Here is a 13,452-nt window from a genome sequence, read left to right on the forward strand (position 1 = left end):
TTTAAACAGTAACTGAATTTTAAAAATCATACCTTTTTTCAAATGCACTTGTGTTTTCTGTTATTCAGTGTGTCTGTATGATCTTAGTATGGAGGCACAGTATTTATTATGCTGCCTCACTACTCCAAAAATGGGACTGGAATCCTGACACTGTCATTGTCTTTGTGACGTCTGCAGATTCTTGCTTAGTCTCTAGTGTTCTGTTTTTTGTGCTTTGTCCCAAAAATGTACACATTAGGTTAGTTGGCAACTCTAAAACTGGCTAAGTATGAGTAAATGTTGATATCCAAGTGTTGATCGTCTGTATTGGATTAAGTGAGTTCCATATAAAAGTACAGATAAATAGAACCACCTTGTTACATTAGTATCGGTAAATTCCATTGCTCATGAAACTATCATCTGTGCATTGAAAACTGCATTAGTGTAGTGGTAGCTGGTTTGCATCTCCATTACATTGTGACTGGCAGAACCTTTTCTGTGGTACCTCAGCAAACTACAAATCTAATCAACATAAAAAGTATTGGCTAGGCAGGCACTATAACCTCCTAGTGAATAACACATTGGTTTGTTAACCATAAGATGTCCTGTTGAGTTGTCAAGACTGTACAACTAATGCTTCTTCTTTGTTTTTGTTTTTTTAATATTTCATTTTTACCATTATTTTGGTGACATCAAAATTGCCACCATTTTGGAGGGTACAATTGTAGTGCTGCATATTGCTAGGCACAGTAACTCATGGCAGACATGTTCTGGTTAGCTGGTGTTAAGTTAATATTGGCTACAGTTAATATTGGAGTTAATATTGGCTACAGCTTTGGCATTTTTACAATTTAGTGGTCTCCCATGTTGCTTAAAGCCAAGATCATCATGGCCCATTTTCAAGTTTTGTCTTGTTCCAAGCCAGGCCCGTTGCAAGGAGGTTCTGTCCCCTCAGTTTATATTTTTGAACACTTTTTAACTTGTGCTGCATTATTTCAGAACACCATCAATGCTCATCCATCCAATTTACACTAATTCCATTCCGTATTTCAGTGCTGCAAAAATTCATAAAAACAGTGTTTGTAGTTTTGAAACAATCTTTGGTAATTTTTTATTTATTTTCTTTTAGAGTCAGTTGTTTCTTTAGTAAGTGAATTGAGTATCATTTCGCAATAGTTGCAGATATTCCTCCTATAATTTGCTTATTCTGCATTAACAATACTGATGTGTCTGACCAATGCAGACCTTGGAGAGCCAATATGCACTATGACAGCTTAAAAGGAGCTATGCTGAACAGTGAGGTAGCTTAGACTGGAAAAGAGTGAAGAGATGGACGGCACGGCGAGGAGAGTGCTAATCACTGCACTACTAACATGGCAGTTAAATCTGAAGGCAAGCAGTGTCGTGTAGTGGTTAAAGGTTTGGACGTCAAACTCTGAGGTTGTGGGTTCAAGTCCTGCTACTGAGACTGCATGACGATGAGCAAGTCACTTGACCTACCTGTGCTCTAATTTTAAAACCAAAGGAAATGTAATCAGTCATAAAGTATCTAAGTCGCCTTTGATAAAGGTGTCAACCAAGTAAGTAAATGCAAATGTCAGATAAAATGATGCCTCACTTTGTACTCTTCTATGATGACTCCCTATCATACATAGATATAAATTTGACAGATGTGAATGAGTGCATGATTGGATGAGTGTGTCCAGAAAAGAAAGAAGAAGTGTGTCTGTACAGCTCTGTCTGGTGTTTGTGTTTGGGGGTGGCTTACTGCCTGGTCCAGCCTGGTTTGACCCAAAGAGCTTCTGCTGTGTGAGAATTTGGCCCCAGGTCAAATTTACTATTTGATGACCTCTGTCTCAGAAGAACAGTCCTTTAACAATCATTAGTGAATATGACCTGGGCTGTGTAATCCATCCATCCATTTTCCAACCCGCTGAATCCGAACACAGGGTCACGGGGGTCTGCTGGAGCCAATCCCAGCCAACACAGGGCACAAGGCAGGAACCAATCCCGGGCAGGGTGCCAACCCACCGCAGGACACACACAAACACACCCACACACCAAGCACACACTAGGGCCAATTTAGAATCGCCAATCCACCTAACCTGCATGTCTTTGGACTGTGGGAGGAAACCGGAGCGCCCGGAGGAAACCCACGCAGACACAGGGAGAACATGCAAACTCCACGCAGGGAGGACCCGGGAAGTGAACCCAGGTCCCCAGGTCTCCCAACTGCGAGGCAGCAGCGCTACCCACTGCGCCACCGTGCCGCCCCGGGCTGTGTAATGTCTCTATTATTTATGCAACTCAGGTAATTGATATTTGTATTTCTGAATTTTTATGGAAAGTTCTTGAAGGTCACGACAGTCATTGCTCACCATGTTACTCTAGCCAAATCATTTAATCTGCTTGTGTTTATATTGTTATAAACATTTACAAAAGTTGAATGTTATTTTCTTAGAAAGTTTTCGAGTTCTGCTTTATTCCAAAAATATATCATTTGTATTTAATATTTATTTTATGCACAATTTTTTCTTGTGTGAAGATCGTGAGCATAAAAGTAAGTAGTTTATGTCTCTGAATTGTAGACATGTAAAATATTTACAGATTAGTTAAACTTGTTGTACTCTTTAAATAAAAATTCTATACATTGCCACACTAAGTGATTTGTGAATGCCTGTTGGGGTTCTAAAGCAAACGTCTGATGCAATCATTTTGGGATTAAACAAATTTAATTAATCACCAACTGAGTGACTGATTTGGTTATGCTTTATTTTGGATGTACTTTATTAATCCCCGAGAGGGATGTCTTTTCACACTTCACGTCTAAGGGCAAGATTGACACAGGTCATGTTCACCAGCTGATATTTTAATGCTTTTCTCTTGAAGTCACAAAAGCTTGATTGTTTTTTTTTTTCTTTTAAGATTGTAGGTCACTTCTTGGAAGAACTTCCCATATTCTTTGAGGATACTACAGACACCCTCTGTGCTTTGGGTCCTGCATTACAGGCAGCTCAGAAGCTACTTTCACCCACTGGAGGGCGCCTTTCTGTGTTTTTGTCCCAGCGGCCAAATACTGGATGTGGTGCTTTACACATGCCAGGCAGAAGCTGCTGCAAAACTGCTGCCTCGGTAAATTATTTTAAGTGTTTTTTTTTTAATTTGTATAAAAAAGCTTTTATGTTGACATATTGCATCCACTAAAACATAGATGTTTGGAGTTTTTAATCTTATTTTAATAAATATCAAATAGTGATCCTTTATAAAAAAAAGTTAAATTGTTTACCAGTAGTCAAAGACACATATTGTAGACTCCAGCTGTATTAATTAGTCATGTCATTTTTTGAATGCACTGTTTTTGTCCAAAAAGCAGAACAAACCACTCACAATGTTGAGAAATACATGACTTAATGATCCAATATCACATGAAAATAATTGCTATTAATGCAACTATCTCAGAGAGTGCATCAATTACCATACTTGGTTTCTTTTGAGTAAGACCACAATGATTAATATCTCTGCGGTGGGCTGGCACCCTGCCCGGGATTTGTTCCTGCCTTGTGCCCCGTGTTGGCCTTGATTGGCTCCAGCAGACCCCTGTGACCCTGTGTTAGGATATAGCGGGTTGGAAAATGACTAACTGACTGACTGACTGATTAATATCTAATATTAACAGTTTCTTAGGGTATGTAGAATGTGTCACTTTTTTCTTTTCATCAATTGTTTCACCTTTTTTTTTGTCCTATTATGAAATATGTCAGGTTGCTTTATTTTGACATTTAAAGCAGATGATTTAAAAATATCTTTTCTCTAAAATGGTATTTAAAAAAAGATACAGTTTTATGGGCAACTTTTATAAATAATATGTCTGATGTACAGTAATTTATTACAGGATATCTAATGCATGTGTCCCTTAGAACAAAATATAACTATAAAGAGTCACATTCACAGTCTTCTGTTAATTTTAAATCCAGTTCACATGATAGTTTATGTTTTTCTTTGTATAGCAGAATTTTATTGATGGTCTTAAAAGGTAACTAAAAATCGCAAAAACTTCAATTGAACTATAAAGCTAAACGCAATACTGTTTTCTTAGGGCCTTCAGAGACCCTGTGTTACTTCAGATTTCTACAAAGATTTAGCCCTTGAATGCTGCTTACAGCAGATAACTGTGGATCTTTTCTTGCTCAGTCGTCAATTCTCAAACTTGAACTCTTTGTGTGAGTATCACTTCTTAGACATTTGAATATTCTTACATGCAGTAATTATATTGGTTCTTTATAAATAATTCTCAACTCAGACAGTTTAGCACTTTGCTCAGCATGCCTTGTACTTTTGTAAATAAAAGAAACTGATCCAAACTCAACTTGCCAAAGAAAAACTTTAGAAATTTCCAGCTTCTGGAACTGCTGTATAGAAGTTCATATCTACCCATCTTACGGAACTAAAAGACCTTTGCTGCTAGTTGCTATATTACAAGGCATGTTTTGAATTATAATAACATATCAGTGATTTTTTTTCAAATATTCAAACATATATTTCACTATGTTCACTATGTTTTTCATATATTATTTAGCCCCTTGATTTTTAGGTATTTTTTCTTCAGTAAGCATAGTGAAATGTATAAATTTCCTCAACAATGAACGCCATTGTACAGGACATTATACAGTTAGGTCCATAAATATTTGGACAGAGACAACTGTTTTCTAATTTTGGTTCTGTACATTACCACAATGAATTTTAAATGAAACAACTCAGATGCAGTTGAAGTGCAGACTTTCAGCTTTAATTCAGTGGGGTGAACAAAACGATTGCATAAAAATGTGAGGCAACTAAAGCATTTTTTGAACACAATCCCTTCATTTCAGGGGCTCAAAAGTAATTGGACAATTGACTCAAAGGCTATTTCATGGGCAGGTGTGGGCAAGTCTGTCGTTATGTCATTATCAATTAAGCAGATAAAAGGCCTGGAGTTGATTTGAGGTGTGGTGCTTGCATGTGGAAGATTTTGCTGTGAACAGACAACATGCGGTCAAAGGAGCTCTCCATGCAAGTGAAAGAAGCCATCCTTAAGCTGTGAAAACAGAAAAAACACATCCGAGAAATTGCTACAATATTACGAGTGGCAAAATCTACAGTTTGGTACATCCTGAGAAAGAAAGCAAGCACTGGTGAACTCAGCAACGCAAAAAGACCTGGATGTCCACGGAAGACAACAGTGGTGGATGATCGCAGAATCATTTCCATGGTGAAGAGAAACCCCTTCACAACAGCCAACCAAGTGAACAACACTCTCCAGGGTGTAGGCGTATCGATATCCAAGTCTACCATAAAGAGAAGACTGCATGAAAGTAAATACAGAGGGTGAACTGCAAGGTGCAAGCCACTCATAAGCCTCAAGAATAGAAAGGCTAGATTGGACTTTGCTAAAGAACATCTAAAAAAGCCAGCACAGTTCTGGAAAAACATTCTTTGGACAGATGAAACCAAGATCAACCTCTACCAGAATGATGGCAAGAAAAAAGTATGGAGAAGGCGTGGAACAGCTCATTATCCAAAGCATACCACATCATCTGTAAAACACAGTGGAGGCAGTGTGATGGCTTGGGCGTGCATGGCTGCCAGTGGCACTGGGACACTAGTGTTTAATGATGATGTGACACAGGACAGAAGCAGCTGAATGAATTCTGAGGTGTTCAGAGACATACTGTCTGCTCAAATCCAGCTAAATGCAGTCAAATTGATTGGGTGGCATTTCATGATACAGATGGACAATGACCCAAAACATACAGCCAAAGCAAACCAGGAGTTTATTAAAGCAAAGAAGTGGAAAATTCTTGAATGGCCAAGTCAGTCACCTGATCTTAACCCAATTGAGCAGGCATTTCACTTGTTGAAGACTAAACTTTGGACAGAAAGGCCCACAAACAGCAACTGAAAGCCACTGCAGTAAAGGCCTGACAGAGCATTAAAAAGGAGCAAAACCCAGCATCTGGTGATGTCCATGAGTTCAAGACTGTCAAGGCTATCATTGCCAGCAAAGGGTTTTCAACCAAGTATTAGAAATGAACATTTGATTTCCAGTTATTTAATTTGTCCAATTACTTTTGAGCCCCTGAAATGAAGGGATTGTGTTAAAAAATACTTTAGTTGCCTCACATTTTTTTGCAATCGTTTTGTTCACCCCACTGAATTAAAGCTGAAAATCTGCACTTCAACTGCATCTAAGTTGTTTCATTTAAAATTCATTGTGGTAATGTACAGAACCAAAATTAGAAAAAAGTTGTCTCTGTCCAAATATTTATGGACCTAACTGTATGTATATCACCTTATTCGAGCACTTTAGCTTTTACTCATAGCTGTGCTGTGACGTTTGCTGTGTGTGAAATATTTTAAAAGCTATGTTGTCATATGATTTCTGGGTATTAAGCCTTGGATTAAACATGACCCAAGTAAGGCCTTCCAAAGAAATGTTAATAATGTTTACATCATTTAGGTAATGTGTTGTTTTTCTGGAACAACAGACATGTGTAAAATAAGGATTGTTCTAATAAGCAAGAACTGCCAATCATAGTCAGTCCTGGTTATCATGTCATTAAAAAGCCTTTCAATTGATTACAATATTTAATTTTTGTATTCAAAGTTCTGATGGTATATCAGTGATGATAGATAGATAGATAGATAGATAGATAGATAGATAGATAGATAGATAGATAGATAGATAGATAGATAGATAGATAGATAGATAGATAGATACTTTATTAATCCCAATGGGAAACTGTGTGAAAATTTTGTATTGAAAATGTGCTACTGCTCTCTATGTGCAACACATGTATCAATAAACTGCTGTGGAGATTTTATTCAGCTGCTAAACAGAGACTGCATCTTGTATTTTCCACAGTCTAAAGAAAAATATACTTGATCCCTAATTATTAAGAGCCATTAAGGCTGAAAGTTTGTGTTACAACTATGTTTTTTCCAAAAGACAAAAGCTACCCTTCCACCAGCCTCCTTGTTTCTGATCTGTTTCTGTCACTTTTGTTTAAGATATTAATGATAAATGTTTCATAAACTTAAATTGTATATAAGAATTTTATTTCAGAGAAGTTTAAAAATGTACCATTTATATGTTAAACATTCTCCTTTATAAACACTAAGATTTTACTACATAGATATATAAATTTGTGTTTTTTTCTGTATACAGTAAGAGCAGTGCTTCTTTGTTATTATTTCATAATAACAAATCCGAGAAACAAAAACATCTTTCAGAAAAAGATGTTTCCCTTTCTGTTTTGGAAGCAGATCTGTGTTCTTAACAGTTTCATACTTAGAAATTGTGCTTTCCATTTGTTGTCTTTATGGCTCTGAGATTGGATTTACAGAATGTAGTTACTCAGCAGCAGTTCAGTATCTTTGTAGTTTTTTTTTTTTATTTAGTTTTTTAGACATTCCCTGTCTCTCTCATGCATATATCTCATGTAACTAACTTCATTGGTGAAAAGACTTTCTTTCTAGGTTCACAAATGGCTCTCTATACTATTACCCAGCTTTCCACTCAGTTCGTAGTCAAGAGCTGTGTGAGAAGATTCAGAAGGAGTTTTATCTTTACTTAAGTCGCTCTGTTGGTGCTGAGGCTGTGCTTAGAGTTTCCTGCACAAAAGGTATGTCTTCTTTTGCAAAAAAATGTCATGGATTATACTACATTTGTTATATCCTCCACTAGTTCATAAAGTCTTTCTTCATGATGTAGACTGACAATGTATTTAAATCAGAATTTTGAAACTAGTCCAAGACTTGACATAGCAAATCCTCTGTTTCCCTACTTTTAATACTTTTAATAGTTCAAATATTTATTTGTGACATCACTGATATGTCTGTTATATTTTTCTAAAATCACAAGTATCAACCAGGTTTACCTACATTGTTAAAAATTAAACAACTTTGTATAAACAAGTAAAAATATATTCATAGCATACCTTGATTCCTTAAAAGGGCTGGCAATGACAGACTGTTACATACGAAGTTCTGGATTTATGACTGTCCCAGATTCATGTACTATCCTGCTAGTACTACAACTTCTAGAGTTCAGAATACAAATTAGAGCTGCATGAAAAGGAGGGCAGAAATACTTAACTAAAGTAACAAAGGCATCCAGGAATCAATATATAATATTCATACTAGTACAAAAATCCTAATAATGAATGTTTGTTAATAGCCTTTTTCCTTTATATCTGATTGCATTTTATGTAAGATTGATTAAATAGCAGTTTTTAAATTTTGATACAGGGCTTTTTATAGAAAACTGTCTAGGCAACTGTGTCCAGCAATCTCCGGGTGTCTTCTGCTTGCCTACTGTTACTCCAGACACTCAGTTTTCCCTGCAGATGTCAATCAGCAAATGTCTGTTGACCAGCTCCACTCTCGTCTTCCAGTCATGTTTATTCTATACATCTTGCAAAGGTAGGTCATGATTTCAAAGGGATCTATTTGACTGGCAATATAGCATTTATATTTTCAAGGTGAAACTTTCTATCGTAGTTTGAAACAACTTGCGCACAGTAATTTTGTTAATGTGTTATAATGTGTTAAAAGGCCAGAAATATTAAATGATTGTGAAGTACAGTACATTGGTAAAGTGACCCTTATTTTATATAGAAACATTCATATTAAACATGTGATGATAAAACATTTAACAGCCATTATCCAGGTTTGCTAGCTGCCCAGCACATTCCATTTACCTGAAAATGGTTAGGACTGAAACCCCTTATTCTCATATCATCTTCTAACATTATATCCATGTCATTTTCACTTTCCCTCTTGGGATTGTTTTCTTCACCACCATCACAGTACATCTTAAATCATTACACAGTCATTCTCTGGATTTTCACTCCACATTTTCAAACCATCTAAGCAGTTTTTCTGTCATCATACAACATAATGCAAACATATCAGTCTTTTCTCTTAACTCCGTGCTTGTGTTTTGCTCCCTCTTTAGAGCTCATTCTCATTTCAGTTCTTTCCAGTGTTGTTTGTTTTCTACCTTTATCACATATGTCTTAGTCCCATATACCATACAACTCTTACAAAATGCGTAAACTCTTCCCTTCATTACCACAGCAACTTAAACTTTCTTTGACATCTCTTCATTGGTACCACAGTAATATTACAATTTATTCCTGAATATCTAAAATATGTCTTTAAAAAGACTTGAAGTTACTTCATTTGAAAATTTTATGTTCATAAAAATTACTTTTGAACACTTTGAAATCACTTCAGTTTTTTTGTACAACAGTACAAGAAAATCACCAAACATGAAATAAAATTTAATATGTCTTGATGCTTTAAAGAGTAAAGTAAAAGTCGTCTTCAGCAAAAATAATCAGAAGGACTTGAAGTTGTACATTTCACTCCAGGGGTTCAACCCACACCCACCACCCCCCCTTTTCACAAAACCACAAAAAATGGGGAAAGGTAAAATAGGTATGTGTTGGGTCATTTCGTGCCATTTCGAGACTGCTGATCACAAATATGAACATATTTTTGATTTTTTAATCAGTGTTTGTAGACTTTTGAGAGACACTTCAAGAAGGTTAAAGTGAAGTTTTCAAACATAGGCACATGGGCTATAGTTTTAAACTATTTCAAGGGCAGTGATTATGACTATGATGTTATTTGTGATCCTTTACTAAAGATCTAGAGCCCTCTATGAACTTCTGTCAGAAGGTGAAAAATGACAGATTTCTGTTATAATCAAGAATACTGTATTTAGACTTGAAACATTTAAATTGAAGCACACATTTTAATATTTAAAATATCTGATGCCACTGTTGTTGTTTATTATGTACTTCTACTTCATGAAGTGAATCATTACATTTCTTAAGAACAGCCCAAATTAGGGTGCAGCTTGCACTAATTCAGTCCTATTTTGTTTTAAATTACAACTAAAAGCATATCTCAGCTGCGTTTCAAGACATCTCAAAATATATTATTCTATCAATGAAATTTACATTATGTTAACATATCTCAGATTCTGCGGTGGGCTGGCGCCCTGCCCAGGGTTTGTTCCCTGCCTTGCACCCTGTGTTGGCTGGGATTGGCTCCAGCAGACCCCCATGACCCTGTAGTTAGGATATAGCGGGTTGGATAATGGATGGATAGCTCAGATTTTTTCTACATGTCTTTATATAGTGAGTAGCTTGTAGTGTACCTTCCATTCAAAGCAAATGACTCTGATTTTAATGTATCAGCCATTTAAATTCATTCACTGTTAATCACAGTGATCCTTTAGAAGTTTGTCAATTTATACCCAGTACATCATGGACGACTTCTATTGTCAGCTTGAACATACTCTTCAACCCACTTTAAAATTTCTTCCTTTTTGGCTTCTTCCACCTTCGCCACTAATTTTCTTGTATATCACCTTGCTTCACGGCAAGATAGTTTGTTTTCAGTTTTCATTTTTTCTGTTTCTTAAGATGCCTCTCATTCTCTTTAATCACTTTTTCTAATGTTGTCCTTATACTATTTTTCCACCGCCACATACTGCATGCTTTCCATTGTTTTTATTTGGAGAGTATTTTTTGTTTTCTGTTCACGTCAGATAATTATGAAACCTCTACCTGCCTTGTTATAATGGATAAAATAATTTAACTCTCATAGTTATTCCCATGTAAGGCCCAAGAAGCGTAAAGGTAAAAATGTGAAAAAAATGAGCCCCAGGAAGTTTACTTGTAGCAAAGATTTATGCAAACAGTATCATGGCTGATGGTGGTTTATCCAAAGGTCTGATCAGTGTAAATCGGTCTCATTAGCAATAAAATCCCATTATTGTAAAAGAGTGTTTTGTTTTGTTTTTGTTTTGACTGTGGACCAATGTAGCACAACATAATTCTTTGAAACAGAGAATGTCCTGAGACATTTGGTGAAATGACTTCTCTATAAACAGCCAGTAATGGCGATTTATTCATTTCCTTAATCCATTTATTACAGAACACAACCAAAGGAGGCTTTAGGCTTTACCTAAATGCGTTGGGCATAAGGAACAAATCAATTCACCACTGGGCATACTTGCTTACACCCCGACACTCACTCTTGCCAACCCTGCTATCAATTGACAGTCAGTCACAGCCACTTGCCTTTGGGATATTGAAGGAAAGTGTCAAAGCAGAAATATAAATCCTGGTCCCCTGAAGCTGTGAGGCAACAGCAATCACATATGCATCTCTAACCAATAATACAGTTGTACAAACTACTCCAAACTCCAAGCCTAAATATAAGATGTGTCAGTTAAACCCCTAGGCAGTTGATGATATCCAAGATATACATAAACTGCAACCTTCTCTAAACTAGAATGTGGTGCTTTGGTTTTGCATAACCAGCAGGATGCACTACTTCAGACATGACATAAATGAAACTTTCACATTTGGCAAAACCAACAAATTAAGCTGTTTCATTTTACTTAATATTGAGATAAGATTTTTTTATAAAAACAGCATTGCATATTTCTTCTCACGACAGCTGTACTGTCTTTACATTTAGTAGACATTGTCTTAAATATTTTTTTTTGCACAAGGGTGTTTATCTCCACATTTATTTTGCTTGGCAGGGGAGCGACGTGTGAGAGTACTGACTTGGTGTTTGCCCACAGCGAAAACTCCGAGTGAGGTTTATGCTGGGGCAGATGTGGAGGCAATCGTGGGAATTCTTTGTTACACTGGTAATAGCAATAATATACACGTTAATAATCAAACCTGTAGTGATGTGATCTTTATAATATCCACATATCACCACTGAAATGTACTGTTACCATATGTTTGGAAGAAAATATCTTAAAAATGTAAAAATTGCACTTTCCTTCTAAGGGTTTATGTTTAATAACTTTATAATCAATGCTTTTTTCACATATGAAAAAAAATGTAAAATTGTTAGTCAGTCAGTGTAACAGTTGTGTAATGGCTAATGCATTGGACTTTAAGTCAACTTAGGTAAAGGCTTCAGCCAAATATCAAAATGTTGGATTTGCTTTGTTGTGTTGGTCTGTGCCTTTATATCTGCCTTTCCATTACTTTCTTTTGTTGATATTGTGGACGCTAGGGGTCGCTGTTGCCCCGTGAAACCCACCAGACAGACGTCCAGGACACACTTGTAAAAGCACCATGAAGAATTCTTTAACATTTTTCTTCTAATACAGTGCACAAAGCACCACACACTTCACAATTTTCCAATACTCAATAATCAATAATAATAATACAATAAATCAATCCTCCACTCCGAGCAGCTCCGTCACATTACCACCCAACTCCGGCTCTCTTTGCTGGGTCTTCAGCAGTCCTTTAAATAGTCCATGACCTGGAAGTGTTCCTCCCGGGTCCAACTCCACATCATCCGTCCTCAAGTAGTTGTAGTAACAGTAGGAGTCCCCAGGTTCTTTGTGAGCTCCCCCTGGCGGCACCCAACAGGGCTGAGGAAACAAACTCCATGTCCCTGGATGCCCTGAGGGAATCCGGGGAACTGTTGCCATCCAGGGGAGCTGCCACCTAGCGTCCCGGGGGAGGCAGTGTCCTGAAAAGGCTGCCTTCTTCCATTCTTTTCTTTCAGGGACGTCCCGGCCGGACTAAACCGCCGGCCGTCCATCACAACATTTATTATCTTAAACAAAGTGTGCTACTAAAGGACACATATGAAAGGATTTCATAAAGATTATAACAGGAAAGTTTCGAAGTAGTAGTACAGACACAAAAGGAGCAGGTAGATGTGCCTAAAGAATAGTAAAAGCAAAAATAAAAGATGGTATTGCCTCTATATTTTATAAAAACAATTTGGTAAAATTTTGGCAAACTGACTTTAACAGAAACTAATATTTAGATGTTACCATGGAGGGTCTGAAAGCCTTAGCTATTATCACTGGGAGTCCCAAAGCATGAAGTCCTAAAATGACTTCCAGAAAATGCCCACTAAACCCAGGCTTGATAAACAGGAGGATTGGAAGCATGCACTGATACTGCATGTTACCGCACAATGAACCACCTCAGGATCCCAAATTAGGACCCAAGTGCAGCCGTGCAACTCCTCAACACCACATTAGTTCAAATGGAACAGTGTGAAGCTTTTTACAGTGGCTGGAGTGCCAATCCTGCCACCACCCTCCAAGTTTTCCCTGCAAGTTGGAGGACATGCTTGCAGGGCTGGATGAAGGTTAACGTCATAACCAGGACAGAGCAGTGCAAGGTATGGGCCTTGCTCAAGTGCCCAATGGAGTGGAATCACTTCTGGCATTTATGGGATCTGAAGCAGCAACCTCCTGATTGCCGATACAAATCCCTAGCCTCAGAGCCACCACTCTACCTGTTGATAAATGAGAAAACGCAGAAACTTTATGAATATAAAAAGGTTTTATTTACATAAAAGATGCTCTTTAATACTGTGAAACTCCATTTTGCCATTGTGCTTTTCAGAGTTACCTAATCACAAATC

The 13,452-nt window shown here is 37.1% G+C and overlaps 1 protein-coding gene across 2 annotated transcripts in view; it reads left to right on the forward strand.

The window, feature by feature from the left end:
• Positions 1-13,452, forward strand: part of LOC114647280 (protein transport protein Sec24A-like) — a 62,822-nt gene that overhangs the window by 36,730 nt on the left and 12,640 nt on the right. The window contains exons 11-15 of one of the 2 annotated variants that reach the window (XM_028795944.2): positions 2,905-3,111; positions 4,076-4,199; positions 7,527-7,640; positions 8,266-8,439; positions 11,585-11,695. In XM_028795944.2, coding sequence (XP_028651777.1) covers positions 2,905-3,111; positions 4,076-4,199; positions 7,527-7,640; positions 8,266-8,439; positions 11,585-11,695 — 730 coding nt within the window. Of the gene's footprint in view, positions 1-2,904; positions 3,112-4,075; positions 4,200-7,481; positions 7,641-8,265; positions 8,440-11,584; positions 11,696-13,452 lie in introns of both variants that reach the window. The other variant, XM_028795943.2, reaches the window with a different exon arrangement.

The sequence above is a fragment of the Erpetoichthys calabaricus genome, chromosome 2 (assembly GCF_900747795.2).
Source record: "Erpetoichthys calabaricus chromosome 2, fErpCal1.3, whole genome shotgun sequence".
Lineage (NCBI taxonomy): Eukaryota > Metazoa > Chordata > Cladistia > Polypteriformes > Polypteridae > Erpetoichthys > Erpetoichthys calabaricus.